The 20,729-nt window shown below is 37.3% G+C and overlaps 2 protein-coding genes across 6 annotated transcripts in view; both read right to left on the bottom strand.

Annotated features, from left to right (window-relative positions):
• HOXA3 (homeobox A3) overlaps nucleotides 1-20,729 on the bottom strand; it is a 46,812-nt gene that overhangs the window by 15,410 nt on the left and 10,673 nt on the right. The window contains exons 2-4 of one of the 5 annotated variants that reach the window (XM_038388874.2): nucleotides 19,997-20,100; nucleotides 6,181-6,365; nucleotides 2,096-2,176 (exon numbers count right to left, since the gene is read on the bottom strand). The gene's annotated coding sequence lies outside the window, so the exon portion shown is untranslated. Of the gene's footprint in view, nucleotides 1-2,095; nucleotides 2,177-4,039; nucleotides 4,795-6,180; nucleotides 6,366-12,390; nucleotides 14,211-18,816; nucleotides 18,838-19,996; nucleotides 20,101-20,729 lie in introns of those variants that run through there. The other 4 variants (XM_043509133.1, XM_043509131.1, XM_043509132.1 and 1 more) reach the window with 4 other exon arrangements.
• HOXA4 (homeobox A4) lies at nucleotides 7,881-9,930 on the bottom strand. The gene is made up of 2 exons (XM_038388877.1): nucleotides 9,313-9,930; nucleotides 7,881-8,909 (listed from the first exon to the last, which is right to left on the bottom strand). The coding sequence occupies exons 1-2, from the start codon at nucleotides 9,851-9,853 to the stop codon at nucleotides 8,581-8,583; spliced, it is 870 nt and encodes a 289-aa protein (XP_038244805.1). The 5' UTR covers nucleotides 9,854-9,930; the 3' UTR covers nucleotides 7,881-8,580.

The raw sequence follows: 20,729 nt of genomic DNA, 5'->3' as shown, positions 1-20,729 counted from the left end.
AACACATAAAAAAGTTCTTCTGAAACAATACAACTGGAATTAATGGATAATGGAACAGATGCTGAAAAAGCACAGCAAGTCTTCCTTGGGTCTGTTGTAAAAAGTTATCGACTGCTTTGCGCCAAAAGCAGAAAGATGGCTTTAGAACTTGCAGTCCTGAGCAAATAGAAACTACAAAAGCAATAAATCACAATCATAAGTCAGAGGTACAGCTTAAACTTAAATGCCTTAACGCTAGCTATGGCTATAGGCTTAAAAAACCTATTTCTATGAACATATTTATTAGTATTAATGATCAAGCTAATGTTAAAACTACAATTTAACAATTAACTTATTGTATGTAGTGGATAAACTAATTAATTATTAAGAAAAGTAACTTCTTGATTTATGAATTACTTCTTCAGGATGTGCTCTAGAAGAATGGGGAGACTTTCTAACTTTACCTGGTCCTGGACCGCAGCTGAAAATAATTCCCTTTCACCGGTTCTGGAATTCATTTTCTTTGGTCAAGTATCAAGATTATGAGTTTTCAAACACAAATTCAAATGGACTTGAAAGTAGCAGAGATTTGATTTGCCTTGCATCCAACATATTGCTTTGTTCCTGGAGACTCAACATTGTTTTATTACCTCCATGATTTGGAGCCCTGAAAAGTTTGTTTTAAGAGCTGAAAACCTTACGTTTCTCAGAAGATTTACTATTGATTTTTTTATGCTTTGTGCACATGGCTTTGCGTTGAGATTCCAAGCAGCAATATCAACAAGCAGCTGTTTTAAAATGTGTGCTAATAAAGAGAGCCCCTTTGTGATAGATTTGAATCCAAATATTAGTATTAATAGTCCTTTTAAGTGGCTACATAAGTAGATTTCGAAATATTCTTGCTCTCTGTCTACCTTTCATTGTTATGCTTATGTCACTAGTTAAAAGGTAAGACTATCCCCTTATGTGAATGAAGAAATGAAAACACTATTTGATATACCGGTAGAATTTTTATTTCCGTTCTCTCCCAGTTGAAATTGACAGGGCAAAGTTGTTTATCTATACATATGTGTTTGTTACTGATGAAGTTAGTTCAACTGAATTTTGACAATTCCTTTTCAGGTTAAAAGAAAGAATGTATTTAAAAACGATACAACCTATTTAAAGACATTTTTATTGAGATCGAGTGGAACTTGTGAATATATGGTTAATTTACAAATCACAATTATTTCTGGACAAAAGTATATATGTGGGGCATGCGGGATAAAATTATTATTCTATTAAATAATGCTTTCTTTTCCTTTTCTTAAAATGGGAATGAATGGATATTTGCCGTGTCTCTTTGTAGGAAGGATTTCAACAGGCTATTAAATCAACACAAGTAGCCCTTGTAGCCCTATAATTTATGGCAGCCTTTAAAAGGTAGTAAACTACACTAATTATGTATCAGCATAAAAAATAAGCAGGTAAAGCTGGCAAGAATTTGAAACAGTTCTATATAATCCTCTCCTACCATTGCCAAAATAATATTGTCACCATGAAGAGCATTACATTTATTTGCACACAATGCAGAGAAGTCCAAAATATACAAAACACATAAAACCGATGCTCCTCTGGTGTATTTTGTGAAGCAAAAGCCAGAGTTTCTAAAATCAGAATATTTATTTTTATGTTCCTAATTCCAAATCACACAGGAGTCATTGCAAAACTACTCAAGGGAACCAAACAAAAAAACTACGAAAGCCACTCAACACTAAAATTGCTTCAACTACCTGTCTCTTGCTTTGAGACTTCGATTTTGGACGGAACTAAGAATGGACAAAGAAATTACCAACTTCTTTCGCTCTTTAAATTACTTTGCATCTTTCCTGTTTCAAATGCCTCTATGAGGACTGCTATTAATTCTGTTCCATATATTTCTTTGTCTGTCGAGACACTCGCATTCACCAGCCATAGAAGATGAATGGATTCAATCCGGAAAATTCCAACTCGGTTAAATATTTATCACAATAAAATCTCATTGTAACAGCATTTTCCCCCACATATGCAAGCACTAGGAAATATGAACTCTACACAAAACTATCCCACGACAGATTTTATTTTCCGAAGTCCTTACCTCCTAAAACTTCTAACAGTGGACTGAATTATTTCCTGCTGTTATCGCTCAGTAAATCGTCTTTTTCGGTGCACTGGATTTCTGTAAATAAGCAACAAACAAAGCCTGAATGAGAATCAGAAAGGAAGATATTTATTCATACAAAAATATGTGGCTTGCTTAATTCTTTTAAAAGACTAAAGTCGTGGATGTGCATAAAACTACTGAAGGGAATCCATTGATTGGTGTAATGTGTAAAAGATTATTTTATACAACAATAAAGAACTCTGGTATCTGAACACGCCTTTTGTGGTAGACTGCTATGCCTTCTGTCTCCAAGTGTTTGGAAATATTGTCATTCCAAACTCTTGTTACATGAATGTATGCTTTATTTTCCTCTGGGAAACCTTTGCTTAGGATCATTTAATCAAGAGCAGACATTAAACACAACTAGTGATGTTCATCTCTGTTGAATAAATCAAGAAAGTGGTTCCAGTTTGAATGTAGGACACGGTATACTAGGATTTTTATTCAAAAACTTAAGGATTCCAGCCCGAATCTATTCCCATTAAATTCTATGAGAGTTCTGCCGTTGACTTCAATGAGAGCTGGATCAAACCCTTCAACTCTTTACTAAAAGCTGTTGTGGAAAAAGAAGAAGAAGACGAAGCAGAAACATTTAGCACTTAGATATTGTAATTTTTTGTCGGTCTTATAATATTACAGACCCCAAGAAGCCAATAATCATACTCTTCAAATATTTTTAGATTACATTTACTAAGGTATTTATCAGATATAATAACGTACCCCATGCATTCATTATTCCTAATAAATCCTATGCATTGTGTCTTAGGATTGCCAGTAAATGTAAATGCTCATAGTTAATTAACACGATTTCTTAGAAGGGTGTCATCCGAGCCTTGGAAAATATGAAGTCTGTCTTGGGAGAACTTTTGGAGAAGAGATTTTGCTTTGCTAATTTAGTAGTTCCATAATTACTATAATAATTTGAAATTTGGTGTAGAATTACAAGTCTATAGAAAATAATGCAATAATAGCTTACTGGGCTGTTTATTTCCCTTTCATAAATATAGAGCGCTCACTGATAAAATATATAAACAAATTGAAACTTAATTTTTTCAGATGGCTATCTCCAGCTTGAATTCAGTTGCCTGCTGTTTTCTTAGCTCTGATATTCACATCATTCCAAAAAATACAGTGAGGGCATGGAGTACTTCTATTTTATGTTAAAACTCACTCTTTAACCATTTTGATCCATAATCAATAATCATGTTATCAACCTCAATAAAAATTGATCCGAATGTCTTGATTGGATTTACCCCCCTCCTTTAAAATATGGACTGTGCATCTGAAAATGGTGCCAACGACTTTCTGCTATTTATTTTGGAGCTATTAAGTTACACCACAATATTTTATACTGCCACAGTCCTTTAAACTATACTTCTTCTTGAAAGAGTTGCTAAGTAGCAATAAAGCACTTTACAAACGCTATGACTTTTTTTTTTTAATTTGTTGTTATCCCGAATTCTAATATTCATTGCGGCACTTTAACTTCGTACATAAATCGTTCAGACTAATGAGTCATAGAGAAATTTGCCCATGACTTTTCCTTTACAATGCTTGCTGCCTTTCCATTGCTTTCTTGGCCCTGCATTAGAAGCCGGTGATTTATTAATGCCAGGGAAATTGAACAAAGCAGTCTTCCTGCACTGTGGTATCCAGCCTTCCACAGTGTGAATTAGAACATTATCAAATGTGTTTGACTCCGTAACACTTAATCACAAAAAGCCATAATGTGACCACAAAGCAGCTAAAACAAAGATTTAACATTTCTAAATATTAAACTTGCTAAGTAAATACTCAGCAGACTTCAACAAAGTTAGTACAAACAATTATCAAGCTATAATTATCAAGCTATAAATACAGTACACACTAAATACTTACCAACATAGTCCCTACTGCTTTCTTAAGAAGTTTAGACTCTTTCAAGACAAATCGGGGCTTTTTTAAAAACTCAAATAGGAAGTTGAGTTTCACTTCAGAGAGAATCACTCCTAGTGAGAACTGACGGCCACAGATCCATTCCTGACTATCTGCATTAATTATTTAATGAGTCACGTGACCTTAAAGATTAAAATTTCAATATCTACACAAGAAAAGACGCAACACCTTTATCTACTAGTGCAGGGTTTCTGTTTTGCTTATTTAGGTCCCATTATCTCTGTTGTTTTTGACAGCTTTTCAGTTTCTTGGGAGATCATTTGAACATTAATAACATGTGCTTGTCTGCTATTGTAAGATCAGGCAGTCTCACAGACCTTAGCTTTAAATTAGCCATTTGATTCCGGATTTGTATTGTCTACAGCAGACTGTAACATGCATAATTATAGTCCATCCCTCTTCTAACAGTTATTACACACGATAATATGCTGACAATACTGATACCAAGTATATTTGCCCTTATGATTCCTTTAAAACTGACAAAGAATTGGCTTACCACAGTTTATCAATATTCATGTGGTATAAGAGGTCTGTGAATAATTCTTTTGCTCTGCCATTTGTACATCTCGTTGGAAAGTATAATAAAGAGTTAAAAGAGAGGTTTCCTTTCTGTATTTAGGAAATACACAGTTAGTGGGCTAAATGAATGCCTGGCATAATTCCTTTGGCTTCAGAGATATTAACCCAGGCATTCATTTGAACCAGTGGGCCTCATTCAGGTCTTGCTTACATTAGTGACTCTAGTGAACTCAATGGAATTACATTGGTGTAAAGTAGTATACGCTATGTCAGAATCAGTCCCAGGGTGTCTACAATGGAGTAAATGTAACACCTTCTAGTGCGGTAACTGGGGTTAAAACAAAATAAGACTCAAGCTCTTAATACTCTGTGTTCTATTAATGATATTCGTATCGGATATCATATTTCTCATACAACAGCAATCCATCTAAAAGGATACATATAATTGTAGATGTATTGGAGTACTGTTTTCAACAATCTCACAAAGTCTGCAATAGGGTGGAGAATGAATACAAAAGAGAAATCTGGGTATATCTGCTTCCAAAAATCACAGAATGAACCCCCAGTCTTTTTGTTTATTACTCTACAAGTCGATTCATGTCATGGCTGTCATGGAATAATATCATAGAGTGTCCTAAAGTAGAGATGCTAACGCAGCGATGCTGCCAAGCTTTCTGGCACCCGTAGTCTGTTGGTTTCAATGGGTCTTCTGGAATGAGTAAGCGCTGTTGGCGTGACTCCTGAGTAAGGGATTTCAGGATCGGGCCCATGATCAGACTTCTGGCTTGGAATGGAGGCTCGGGCTAGGGAGGGGAGAAGAAAGATGGAGTCTACTGACAAGCTTGTCAAGACCTCCACCTTCCTTCCTCCCCCACCCATCCCCCAAACCCCAGAAGCAGTCCATAGGGCTCAGAGTATACCAAAAAATGTCAGAGCGCTGGCTAAACGTTCAATGGAGAATGGGCATAGTTATTAAATACTGCGTGCTGCTTGTCACAGATGAGTTCCTCTTGTAATAAAACACCAGGTATATCAGAGATTGCAGTAGAAACTGGAAGGGAGACCTTGAAAAACTACCATTTTTCTTGGTGGGAAGGGGCGGGGGTTAACGGCTTGGCTCTAACTGTGACAATTAAAGAGACTCAGATCTGATTTTGTCTTTATTTGAAATATTGACAAACTTCCACCTTTAGCATTTTGTGCCGCTTTCCTTTGTGGCGAGAGCAGATAAATATGTGTGTGAGAGAGAGAGAGACAGCAAGCCAAAGAGAGACATTTAGGTCCAAGAGCTGGATTTAAAAGGATACTGTCTTTAAAGGTCAAGGGTTTGAAGGGTCAGTCTGCTTCTCTAAAAAAACAATTAATGGGATAGAAAATTTGTCCTTTCAGTGAACTCTTCTGGTTGCCCTAGCAAAGGCTGGACAATGCCAGAGTTTAAACTCTGAGATTTAATTTTCTAAGTGATTGTAACACTGATTATATCACACGAGAAGCATAGTAACACTCACATATCAAACACTATGCAGCTTTAAAAAGGGTGGAGTGGGGTACAAATGAAAATTTACCTTAAATGTTGATAATCTGCCATGTGATATTTTGCAGACCGGGGCTGATTCTCCAACAAGGCAGTATACATTTTTTTAGCAGACTGCCAAGATGCTGTGTCTTTACACATCACCACTTTTTTTTTTTCCAGGAAAATCCTTTGCGTCTTCACAGACTTTTTCCAAGAGAATGCCTTTCAGAACGGCTGTTGAATTACAAAGAAGTATTTATTGTAGGAGGTGATTAATGATACTCAGTAAAATTACTATTTTCAGCGCGTGGTTTCATGTAGTTTTACGAAGGGAAAATAGGTTTATAAGCATAGTCTTCAGTAATAAATTATTCTCAATTAAAATGTTTGATTTGGGATTTTGATAATTTCTGCTCATTTGGTTTTAAAATAAATTGGGGGGAAATGTTCCACACAACAAACAAAACAAAGAGCTGTACGTTGCACAGAGTGAGAGATAACAGCAGTTACCCCACCTTCAGATATATTCCGTTTCTTTTATATTGAGGCAGCTAACATAGAAAACGTTTTAGGATTTAGTAAACAGCAGCATGGTAACGGAAACATACTTTTCAGGGTGGTTAGTTGTTCAATGTGAAGACAACCCTGTTTGCTAAATGTATTTACAACTGCCATAGCTTTGATGCTGAATATACTCTTCCAGTGACATGTTAAATTTTTCATTGAAATGGTATGTGTTCCTGGGACGGGCAGTGATGCTCACAATATTGTTGTGCCAATGTGCTTTCTTACTGAGTAAATTGTGATATATTTAAATAAAGGAACTAAATCTTGCTCGCCTTACTCACGTGAGAAGACTCGTCGACTCCAGTTTAGTACCTGGACATACTTTCATGAGTATGGCAAATAAAATGTGGCCCCTTGATCTTTTTCTGGCAGAAAAACAGTGATAGAGTTTCCGCTTACAAGTTCTTCTGCTCAGTTAATAGGTTTCAATGTCAATGATACTCTCGACAAAGTGATATGAAAATGCTTATAAATTGTATACATTTTATTGTAATAATTCAACCTTTGGTATATTTCTCAACATCCTTGACAATGAGAAGGTTAGTAAGAGTTTGAAACACCTGAATACTGTTTTCCAGAATCATTCGGAACACATTTACCAGATTAAACCTCTGGGTTGTACCAGATTTCATTTAGTTATTAAGGCTTTCTGTTTACACCAAATACTTTTCAAAATAGATGCCTTTGAAATAAAGAAACTTTTGTCACCCATACAGTTCCCCTTAATTCTTCATAGTGAATTGACAAGTCACAATAAATACCAAGTGAACGAATAAATAATGACTGGTCAGATATTTTTAAAGTGTATCATGGTTAGCTGTCTTAGTTCTATTAAAGTAAATTAGTTCATTTCAGTTCACTGACTGAGTGTGAAAGCTCTATTTCTCTGTGCATAGGGTGGGAATAGCCATATACATATAGATGAATAGACAGACTGAACCTCTGGCAAGGTTGCTACAGGACACAGCTCATCTAGGCAATAAATAATACATATACTTGTTCAAGCAGGCTCTATGTTTTGTGAAGGCAGGCAACTAACAGCATCTCTTTAACTAAATTTGAAGTCAAACAACTGTATTGACAAGATTCATTAAAGTTAAAACAATGTGATAAGCCGTTATTTTTAAATAATTGTAGTTATATCAGCAAGGCATAACGTTTAGGAAACAGCATTACATGAACTTGTGTTTGAAGCCTTTAATTTTTTTTGTACAGAGTATTCTTTATTACCAATATTGGCAATATATACATCACACCAAAATTCACAAATTGTACACAAACCGAAACAGTTAGACGTGCCAGATATGAAGACAGCAACAGCCTTTAATATTTTTAAATAAATGCAATAGGAGACATGGGGGAAACGATTATATCACAACTACCGCAATGGCTACTCTTAAAAACAATTAAATAACTCTTGTTACATTAAACATTGCCTGTCAGACTGTAATGGGACAGTTTTCATAAAATCTCCATGACATAAAATTTGGTTTCTTCTGTCTGCATATACTGGAGAATCCACGAACATTGCACGAAACAACACAACTCAAGTCAATGTCTTACACAAGTGTCTCAAGAGTTATTATTTTAACTGTATTTTATTTTTAAAGTGTTATGTACAAAAGAGTCCTTCTTGGATACAGACTTCATCCATTACAGCATCCAGCACTCTGTCACACTGAAGGTACAGCATACTTTCATAAATACAAAAGACTGATGGGAATGGAACCATTATCTCTGTACAATGTAGACAATTTGTCCAGGTTTTGGTTTCAACATGTACCCTGTACAGGGCACGTTTCTTCTGATTCTGTATACAGTTGTTTTGGTCCAAATGGTCAACACAAAAATAGGCAACTGAAAAAAACAAATATAAAAATAATTATAGGGCTGATGAGTTGGGTGTTGACCCATCGAGTGGATGGTGGTGGCCCTGTGTCTGTGCTTTGGCTTGCTGACTAGCAGTAGATGGGTTTGAGGAGCGCATCTTAGTGTTAGGCAGTTTGTGATCTTTCTTCCATTTCATCCTCCGATTCTGAAACCAAATCTTGACCTGGCGCTCCGAGAGACAAAGTGTATGTGCTATCTCAATGCGTCGCCTCCTGGTCAGGTAACGGTTAAAGTGGAACTCCTTCTCCAGCTCTAAGACTTGTTGTCTGGTGTAGGCAGTTCGAGACCGCTTGGGTTCGCCTCCAGTGTAATTGGGATTGACTGAACACACACAAAAAAGCAATTGAACAGAATCATTATATAATAACTTGACACCAGGTTCAAATCAGAGACATAACTGCAAGACAATGTTTCACAGGCTATTGACAATAGGAAACAATGGAAGCGCAATAAAAAATGGTGATGGGCATTTGGGTGGAAGAAAAGCTTCAAAGGCACATGGCCCAGAGCCACTGGCAGGGCAATTAAATTTATGGGGGCTATAATTACTGCCCTAACGGTTTGGCGTCTCGTAAATCTCTCGATAAAGGACCCCGGATACAAAAGGTTTCTCACGTTTGTATTAGGAAACGCGCCCACATAAAAACCCAACCCAACCTTGCAGCACCTTCAGCGTCCTCCCCTCCTCCTCCTCCTCCTCCTCCTCTCAGGCGGTCCCACTCACCAGTGCTCACATGGATCTTCTTCATCCAGGGGTACACCACGGGCTCTTTGCCTTTGAGGCCGGGCAGGCTCTTGTCAGGCAGGAGGGGGCACCCTGGGCTGGCCCCGGCCCCTGCGGCGGGGGCTGCTTCGCAGTGGCGCTGGTGCTGCAGGACGTGGCTTTGGAGCAGGGGCTGGGGCTGGACACGGTGCCCCTTCGGTGGCGGTGGGGGAGAGGCCCCCGGGGCTGGCTGCTCCTGGCCCGGGCTGGCGCTGGCGCTGCTGTAGCTGTAGGGCGCCTCGGGGTAGCCGGGTGGCTGCGCGGGGTAGAGCGCCTCGGGCGGGGGTGGCTGGTATCCAGGGTCTCTGCTGGGCCGCTGGTAGTAGTCGGGGAGAGGCTGGCCCGGGTGCGCCGGGTGCTGGTGCAGGTGCGGCTGCTGGTGGGGGTGGTAGGTGCCGCCGCCGCTGCTGCCGCTGGCGCTGCTGTGCTGCGAATACTCCTCGCAGGGCGGGAATTTGGGCTCGATGTAGTTGGAGTTTATCAAAAACGAACTCATGGTCATTAATTTGTTGAAGTGCAAAAATACTAATTTTTCTCGCGTTGTCGTTTTTCTGGGCTCGCCGAGGCCCCGCCCCCTCCCCCCCCCTCCGCCCTTCCTCCCTGCCTCCCTCCCTCCCTCCCTCCCCCTCCTCCTCTCGCCGCTGTCAAGTGCCGGCTGCCAAAGTTTGGGCCTCCCCCCCCCTCCCCCCACAACAACCCGAGCGCGCAACACACACACACACACACACACACACACCACCTGACCGGCAGGGCCAATTGCTGCGCTGTTTGCGGACCCCGGATCAGGAAATGGAAAGATGGTGAGTGCCGGAGGAGCCCAGGGCGGCAGCAGCAGCAGCCCAAACCGTCTCCTACCCAGCTGGGGAGAGAGGTCCCAGCAATGGTAAAAACCTGCGCAGCCAGAAAGGGGAGCGAAACCCGAGGCGCATCCCTAGTATCCATCGCACCAACCCCCTCCCCTAAACCCGCCGTTCGACCAGATACCTCTCCCACGGGTGGCCTCGGACTCTTAGAACAGGAGAACAAGATTTTGCTCAAAGCCACGCGAGTTTGAGCTTTGCTACACTGTGATTGCTGCTTATTGTGGCCAGTTATTTCCCCCTCTTCCCTATGGAACGGAGAGAGAGACCTAAATTCGGCGCTGTCAGTCGCAAATTCATCCTGGCCACAAACGTTTTATTTCCTCTAGGATTTGGGGGAGGGGGGAGAAGAAGAAGGAGGGGGGAGGAAAGGTGGGGAGGGGAGGATCAGAAATCAACGAGAAACTAAAATGTAGTATGCAGGAAAAGAAATTGACGTTGCATAATAATCAAATACAATGACAATAGTTTACAACTCTCCTTTTCAAAATCACTTGATTTAGGATTGGGCATACATTATATATCAAGGTGGAAATGAGGCTGCTAGAACCTGTGAAATAGAGGCCAACTAATTGCAAATCAGTATTTGTTTCTCTATGATCTGTCCCCAGAGCTTTTAAACGTTGTTATTGTATGATAATTTAGTTATTTGAGAATTTTTATCCCTTTGTAGATTGCGAGCTGTGATAACATATAACTAGATTCGGAAGTTAATATAAAAGGGGAGAAAGGGTCAAATAGATTAGTTGGTGGTGCTATGTGCCATTAACGATATAGAAAGAAAGAAAGAAAGAAAGAAAGAAAGAAAGAAAGAAAGAAAGAAAGAAAGAAAGAAAGAAAGAAATTCCAATAAAATGACTAACTGGGAATATTTCTTTCCGAGTGTGAGCTTTTCCCAAACTACAAATTTACGTTTTGGGGTTTTGTTTGTTTTGTTTTGGGTTTGGTTTGGTTTGATTTGGGGTGGGGTTTTTATTATAGGAGAATGCACTGACATCTTTCACAAAGTAGCCTACAATACTGAAATTAGAATGCAGAAAAAACTCTATGACTTCTAAATTGCTAAAAATTAGTCTGCTAACAATATTTGCAGCTCAGGAAGGAAAAGAGGCAACCGCCTGACCGTAGGTAATTGAAATTTGGTAGTTAAACTAATTACACCATTATTTTAAAATAATAAATTACTTATTAATTCCATCTGCTGTTGTGTGTTTGGAGTTAATACTGAAATTTTTAGAATTTATTTTATATTTTTGTTGGTTCGTTGGTTGGTTGGTTGGTTGGTTGGTTGTTTTCTAGAAAATCGAATACAAATATCTGCCAGCCTCTTCAGGAGCATTTTTCCTGAAGGGATAGTCTCTCCTTCGAGAATAGAAAAATGCATCTAACTGAATATATAAAGCAAAAATTTTGGTACAATTTAGATCTTTTTCCTCATAGTAGCTATCATGGCTTCAATTCAGATTGTTGTCTTTTGCAGTTTTATAGATAACATTATATAAATATAAAATTATAATTTAATATATGTTAGGTCTAACTAGATACTTACACACGTATACTGCACTAATTTATATTATAGACATATAAATACACATATATTGCAGATCATCTGGTGTATGTTTGAACATTTCCAACATACTGTGATACTTACATAAACAATTACTCATTTTTGCTAATATCTAATGTCTAATTTGCAGAGAGTTAAAGCACATTTACTTACTCATTTCCTACTGAACGTCTGTGCAACTTTTTAACTGATGTGAAAGATGCCTTTCTCTATTTACTTTGTATGTAGAAGAAAATATGGTTACACAAACCCCACACGCATCTAACATCCACAACTATTCATTACAACAAATTGTAGTATACACAGGAAGCACTAGATTGTTTGGAGACTATTTTTCGGCAAAATCCAAATATCTATTAAAACAATAAAGCTAACCCGTACAGTGTGGCAAGAAGATGAGATTGTTAGAGACCAACAGTACGTTGTTTTCGGTGCACAGCTGTACATTCATACACGGATACAAATATACGTAGGCGCGCACAATTGCATTAAACTGGGTTACCCTAAATATTATCCTCCTAATATAAGGGAGCTCCTTAATTATCATGTCCAGAATACTGCAGTAACTACCGTACTTCAAAACCTCAAGTAAAATACAACGAAAGCTGGTACCTTATTTTGTATGCTGAGTGTTGTATTCGGAGAGCTTCCCAGGTTCTCATTAATAATATTTACCGTGATTACACTTCAAAGTATACTTGTTCAACTGTACTTCTTTCTACTGTGTAGCTGTGTTTCTCAGTGAAACAGAAAATAATACAATTTTGCACGCGATTGTAAATCTACAAGGTGACCTCAGCTGCTCAGATGAAGCCTGTTTTTCCTGTGGTTCTAGCAGCCTGTGAAGATGTGCTTATGCAGGATCTCCAAAGGCCTGTTCCTTGTCTTTGTGGTTTTGTTATCATAAACAAGAACCCAGCCAAGACCACCAAGTGTTATCTTACACACGGCCATTTCGACATTTTACTGCAAGATTTATGGATGTAATAAACAATCTCAGAACTATCCTCGGATATTTCCCGTTACCCAATTTGTAGCACCATCCCAGCTTTAAAAACAAACAAACAAACAAACAAACAAACAAAAACAAAACAAAAAACCTTTATTTTTAATTTAAAAAATCAGACCATATTTCACACGGTTAAACAATTAACATATGACCAAAAGTTTACCAGCTGAATCTTGCGATAGACGCGATTGGGAATTCACTGAAACGAAGTTGATTGTGCGATATCTAATCTTCATGCACCAACAGGCTCCAATCTCATGCCTACCCAAACAGTCTATCAGAGGTCTCGTGAAACATACAAGCACATCTGCTGACTTCCGTGCGTGCGGATAAAATAGTTTTACAACCAAAGACTTAAAAAATAATAATTCAATTACACTTTTTAACTTGTCCATGCACCAGAGAGGGTGGACAGAGAGAAAGACTCGCGAGCAGCCTGGCCTGAATCTGATTTGAACCATTTTGAATATATTTAGCCCCAGCTTTCCCTCTTGAATGCAACCCTGTCCCAAGTTTCAAAGTGACCGAAAAGTGACACCGTGTGCATTTTGTTTCTTATTAATCTTACACATTGACAGTCTTTGTTAAACAACAAGGCGTGCCCTTCACCAGCCGACATTTTCATATTTGTTAGACGCGGTGACCTGAAGTTCACCTCGGCCTTGGACTTAGTTTTTCTAAAAGGTCTATAACAGTGTCTTTTAGATAGCAGGGTGCTTTGCCCAGGTCACTACTTCTAAGGCAAAATTAAAAAAAATAGCGGGAAAATGTAAACGTTATGGAATGTATCAACTGTATCTCTCCTTTCTTCTTTGGGAATCATAAAGCCCCCAAGACAGCTACTCAGTTTAACATTTGTTAGCTATGAAACTAACATGCTAAACGGTTGCTTTAAATAGTCAAGATTGGGGCAATGGTTGAATTTTTGCCCCCAAGTTCATTATTTTATAAAGCGATTACTTCACTGGCACTGTATATGTTCTAACAACTGGATGTTTGGAGTGATTTGCTTGCTCTATACCGGCATGGTTAAATAAACACACACAAAATGTGATGTGTGTTAGAATTTTAAATGAATGGTCTTTTGACCAGACAGTCTACACCAGAGACCAGTGTGTGCTGCATTCAAAGAATGAACGTACAAAGGCAAGGAATCGTTCATCTCAAATTAATAACTGCTCTGTTTCCCTTTTTAAAAAGGAATCATTTAAACAATAATTGAAATAAGTCAATATTTATGGAAGTTGCAGTTGAACTCTAAAAATATTCTCGTTGATATTTTTATTTTAAACTATGTTGAATACAAGGATTTGCATCAAAATAATTGTTTTGGTAAGTAAGAAACTAGATTTCAGTTCCCTCATTTTGTGTAATTTAGTTATAGTAACAGCTTTTCGGTCAGGGAGTATCAAAGACTTGTTATTATTGGAAACAATCTGTCTACCACTCCTTAACAATATATATAAATGGTTATATATTTCAGGTTACTACCAAGACTTTCCTTTTTTCAACAAACAAATGATCTAACAGTACTAGGTAATATCTCAAGTGGGGGAAAAGTTCTTTTTAACCCAAAATATGCAATCTGATTATCTTATTACAAGTTGGCAACATAGGTATTTGATGAACAATATATACACGGTGTGTAATGACATTTATATATTTCCACACTGCTGTCATATACAAGCGGTGTAGGCATAATCTCCAATAATATCTCTCAATGATTTGAAATCAAACACCTCACAATTTATTTTCAACAACTCCTGCTTTCTGCAATGATCCCCCAATATCACTGACAAATAATTCATTTGTATCCAAATAACTAGGAATATCGTACAATCCATGCCTGTTTGTTCTTAATTCAGCTAAACATGGGTATAGATGAGGTACTTTTTCCCAACTGACTTCCTCATTATAACCTCTCCCCCATTCCCCAGACCTTTTACATCTGAATATTTTGGATAAACTTTCCCTCTTAAACAAAGCACTGCTTCAATATCATTTCGACCTGTATTTATGTGCTACACTGTATATTTGGTTTATAATTACCTTCCCAATTTCTTTTTGTAATACTGTGTGTTGCTTTTTATTGACATACTTAACTTCAGAGCTAAATCTTCAACACTGTCACTGTCTTAAAGACAAGAAAAATTCTCAACAACTTGGAAAGTGCTCTTTACCCAAAGAAATTCAGCCTAAAAATACTGATACTTGTTTAACTATCAATTTCTGTCTGAGAGTAATTCCAGAAAGCTTTGATAGTCCTGGAAATTATGGAACTGTATAGCGCCGTCAGGTTTTTTTGTAGAATAATCTCTGTTAGTATCACAAATCGCCCCATTATTCTGAATTTTAGATTTTCACCCTCGGAATAAAAATATAACCTACCATATGTCCTGTTTATGTTCCGTTTAGTGTTTACTACAGAAATTATAGTAAAAACAAGAGGCTGCTAGAATCGCCACACATGTTAATAGATGGATTAAATGTCTTATCTTCCTGACATTTTGAAAAGCGAAAAGTCTTTGCATTAAATCTCTTAAAGAGATTATTATATTAAGGAGTGTGAAACATTTTGTTACTTGACCATGGTATTTAAGAATACAGCTAGGAACGCGTTTTGGTGTTCTGCAGTAACATGCATGTTTACCTGGTGCATCTGAGCCAGAGATATTCAGACTAAAATGTGGCTGATAATTCAAGATGAAATACAACATGTATTACTCCTGAAAAGAGGAATTTTCTATCCTTTCCTTGGTAATTGAGGTCATTCAACCACTAGAGTTCACCTGGAGTCCATACTGTGATACACGCTTAACTCAAAGCTATTTTATCTTTTGTGCTGATAGTCAAGATCTCGACTATAACATTGACATCAAACTCTGTCTGGGCGAATGACTAAGAGTGGTGCAAAACGTAAACTTTTGACCCTCAACTTTTTGACCTGCAGTTGTAACGCCCAAACCACAAAGATATACAAAAGCTATGCAGCTTCTTTTAGGAGCAAGGGACTTGGACTGTTTGTTTCTATGGTTCTGCTGTTTCCCCCCCGGCTTTTTAAGTGTGTGGGGTTTTTTGTGGTGTTGTTGTTGTTGGGGTTTTTGTTGTTGTTTGTTTGTTTTGAGAAAACTGGATTTTTTAAAAAAATTTCTCACCATTGTAAAGTGCTGTTAAATCAGTTTGCAAACTCTTTCGCCAGCGTTGGAGGGACTAGATTAACTGAAAGGCGCTATATGGTTACAATTGCAGGTGAAAGTCTGGTAAGTTTTGGACATGGAGTCGGAAAGAATGTACTGTATAGCACTGGGGGAAAGATGTAGCTCTATGTTGCTAAGTACTTAGTCATTTCGCCTTTATTTAAAAATAAAGAAACTCTAATTGTTTGTGAAGCCTTGTCTAGGCAAACGAGTTGACTGTGAACTTGGTCTAAAGCGAGCTCTGCTGGTGATTCCTAGGGTGTGCAGATTTATCTTTTCTGCATTTACTTAACCTGGCAGTGAACTGCAAGGGCTGCCATTTGTTATCCAGAGACAGACTTCACCTCAAGCAAGGACTGTTTCACAAAATTGCAATAATTACCCAATAACCTTCATAACAAATATTATTATTGAAAAGACATTTTTTTGGATATAGGACAGATTCCGTATGTGCACTATAAAAGGAAACCTTTGCAAATCTTGCACATTCTGCATGTCATATGTGGTATGGTGTACATATGCAGCTATATATACATATGACTAAGATGGTTCATGAGTGTTTGTTTTCCTCCGAAATATTAGTGAAGATGCTTTCATTTATAAAGGAGAATACTTTCAAATATAAGCAGGCTACTGTAGGAGTCATATTTTTGTACTGTTCATAAAAACTCAAACACTGAACTGTGTCTATCTGAAGCTTAAAAGAGAGAAAAAGATAAGGGGAAAAGAGATTTCTTAGCTTGGTTAGAAGGTTTATTTATTTATGTATTTCATTTATTATATTTGTATTAACTGTGAGGGGAAAATACATTCCTTCAGGACGTAAGATTTGAAATCGAAAATTATGATCAGCCCATATGAATCTGTTATAGTCAATTTCCCATAGCGCACACAGAAAACATTTGTGTTCTCACCCTTCTACAGACACACCCTTATTAAATGTAAGGAAATGGGAAAATAGTAATTTCGCTATGTTTAATAATTATTATGTGTGTAAGGCTCAGACAACTCTACCAACCTAAAATTATTTGACTTTCACAAGACATGTTATACTTATAGTTTAGTGAAAGTTAAGACTTTTAAATTACTAGGTATATGCACAAACGGGTTGCCTAAACTTTAATTAGCCTTATGCTTGGACACGACACATACCCTCACGTATTTCTTTCAAAGGAGTTAGTAAATTATATTTTAATACCAAGTAGACCACCACTTGCGATGATTTCTGTAAAACAAACTCAGGTGCACTTAGTCCAAAAATACCGTAGAAAAATAATAGGCACAGAAAAGAACTAAATCTTGATTCCAAATTATAATTCTCTATGAAGGAACCAGCCACTTCCCCTCTGAAGACAGGTTCTGTGAAAGGTTTAGAGTTTTGCGTTTTGAAGGTATTGAGTTTTCCGTTCCAGGCTGGATTATAAAATCTTAATGCAATTCTGTTTTAAGAGGATTCAAGCTGTCATAACTTTGAGAGGGTGATTCAAGATTAGAAGTACTTTAAACTTGTAGTAATTTTTCAATCAACTTTATTTTGTGTCTCAAGAGTGTCTCGTAGTTCCTTGCACAATGTGCGTGTTTATATATCTGTAAATATTGGGATATTTTCACAATACCCAAACACGTCCACACTGTATCTTATCTATAGCATGCTTGAGAAGCTAAAATTCAAAGAAGTTCATGTTGGTAGCAAATTATTTTACTTCCTTCACTGATAATTCACAACCGCAGATGACATTAAGGTCCCTTAAAATAGAATTTAAGTACATTTGCCTCGAATTTTGTGCCAATTCTCACAATGGAGCTAAGAAACTAAGATATTCAAACTATTATCTTTAGTTTTAATCTATGAAATAGCAGAAATAAGGGCTTTTTATTCAGAAAACCACCAATATATGAAAGAAGTCAAAACTTTGAAACTAGCGTTTGTTTGATTTTTTCCCATTAAACACTGTCTGGGTATTATGATATATAATTAAATGTATTACTATGAAATATAACTTTGCTGTGTTCCTAATATTGAATCTGTTATATTCGTGTAACATGAAACTGCCAGCTGTTTGTTATGGGAATTATTCTAGTTTGTACTTTGGCTATAAAGTGCAATAAAGAATGCACTTTTAAAGTCTACCTTTTTTCCATTTTATTATAGCAATGATATGCAAATATCTTTATTTAGTGTTCATAGAAAGATACTAAAACACAAAAGTATCTAAAACTTTTTAATCTTATGTTGGGAATTAACTCAAAATATTAAAAGTTTGTAAACCTACCATATCTTTTGGAGTAGCTTGAGGGGTTAACCTTGACTATATGATAGTGTTTTATCAATGTTTATGCTTGATTATTTGAATTTTTTTTTAAAAAGGTAGAATGAATTTTCTATTTCATTCTTAGACCTTGCAGAGGTATTATGTTATAAAGGTGCAAATAATAATCTTCATAATTCTCCTGAGCTCTAACACCTTTCTGCCATTTTGATAATAGTTTCAGCTATCGTATATTACGAAAATTAACAATACTCAAAGAGAAAGGAATCTAACAAAATAAAGCCAGAAATCATCTAGTGACAAACAACTCAGTTCTTCTTTAATCTCGAATTTATGGCATGTCAGGAAAAACAATATCATTGCACTGTAGTTTTAAAGAACTCTGTTGAGTCTGGTGTACTCGAAAATGACCAAACCTTAGTTATGAAGTAGATAGATAGATAGCTAGATAGATTAGATGTCAAAATTTGTATTTAAATCCTGTGGGCCTAATCTTCAAACCTTTACTCAAATGAGTAGTCATCACCCCAATAGTCCTAATGGGTTCAGTGAGACTACTCACCTAAGCAATGATCTTGTGAGTAAGGATTTTCAGGATCTGGACAAAGAAGTAATGCATCCGATGAAGTGAGCTGTAGCTCACGAAAGCTTATGCTCTAATAAATTTGTTAGTCTCTAAGGTGCCACGGGTACTCCTTTTCTTTTTGCGAATACAGACTAACACGGCTGCTACTCTGAAAGAAGGACAGAGACAGAGAGAAAGTGAAAGTTCCTTTCGCCCTTTCATTCAGCCCTGAAAATTCAAAGACTAAAGTTAAATCCGGCCATAAAGTTTACTGCTGAGTAATCACACTCTGGTGAGAATAGTCTACTTAAATAAAAAGAATGTTGAAGTAAACACGCAGCTGGGGCCTACCTCACAATTGCTAGCCAGTAATATTTGTAGCTATATAGAGTCGGGGTTATTTACAATTGTCTATAACCTGGTCTGTATTTCATAATTTGCAGCACTGTGACCTATAGTAGCTTGTATTAACGTTACAAGTTACAGTCAATGTGTTCCCTTAGAAAAAACACCGGAAATACAAAAAATGAATATTGTCTCTGGAAAAAGGTATAACAAAGTTGTAAGTGGCTATGAGTGCCCGCACATACCATGTATACACATAGGGATACACAGTCATATAGATATAGCTATCTATACAACACAGAGCAGTAAAGAGGAATCCTAAACACGAAAATTCAATCTATGCCATTTTCATGCTTGCTTTGGTGTGCAAAATATTTTCCAATCCAAAGATTACTACCACATCGGCACGCCTACAGGTTATCATGACTCTATAAGGTACTTCTCAAATGATATCAATCCATGTAATTCCCTTTTTAAAAAAATCGCTGCAGTATCTACTCTTTGCTAAACAAAACCTTTCTAAACTGGAAAGTTTATGGAGCAAAGGAAGTAATTATCTTTTGCAGTAGTCAAAGTAATTAAAGTTAGGCCTCAGAATCCATCTCTGCCAAAGACGCTTGTTGTGGTTTACTTTGATTTGATTGTTAAAATATCGAGCTAGCTGCTGAACGTTAGAATCAGAGAAGGGAAAACTTTTCAACGCAACCTGCATCCTTACTAGATTATTCTGCATTTTTGTATTCAATGTGACAGTCCTGAAAGGATCGAGCCAGAGAGAGTCCAGTTCTCCACTGTACAAATAAACTTTAAGGAACTTGTGCATAAAACTTACCTTGACTTGTAAGGAGCCATTTTTCATAGAATACTGAGAACTTGTGATTTGGATACTTCTGTACCTAAAACTGACAATTTGAATGACCAGGAGGCACACGTAGCCTGCAAAAGAGTCAAATGAAGTCCAGCGTCAGCGAGATTATATGTTATGTGGTATATAATGTTGGATGTCAACTCCCCAAAACCATAAAACTTACTTTAATGGCACCACGTGACTTTTTATAGCCAGTGAGCCTATCTGTCTGTGCTATGGATGATTTTACGATCTAATTCATAGACAAAACCCTATTCATTTGGCACCCAAATGTCATATAGCCGGAACTGGGGCTTATAAAGTTTACTGTTTTATAACTTTTAAGGGAAGGCATCAGTGTAACCAGTCAGTAAATGTGCAAATCTCTAGTTGCTCTTAGAAGCTCAGAAGAGTTAACCATTCAAGCTCTGATGGGGTAAGTAATATTACATTTATAGAAAACTAATTGTAGCGAAAAAAACAAATATCTTTAAAGGGTGAAAAGCGGGAAGGTGGTTATAGGGTGTTGCTTACAGACGCAAAGATCTCTGATATGGCTGTCCTGCAAATATACTTAATTAAACCTCACGAGTAATTATATAGCAAGATAAACACGCTCTGGGGTTGGGAGTGTATTTTAACAAAGCACATGTTTTTCAACAATCACCAACCAGCTACCAGCTTATTCACCCACAGAGAGTGTTGATTGTGGTTCTGC

Source organism: Dermochelys coriacea, chromosome 2 (genome assembly GCF_009764565.3).
Source record: "Dermochelys coriacea isolate rDerCor1 chromosome 2, rDerCor1.pri.v4, whole genome shotgun sequence".
NCBI classification, from domain to species: Eukaryota; Metazoa; Chordata; order Testudines; family Dermochelyidae; genus Dermochelys; species Dermochelys coriacea.
The sequence above is the reverse complement of the archived record's forward strand: the minus strand, read 5'-3'. Positions and strand labels throughout refer to the sequence as shown.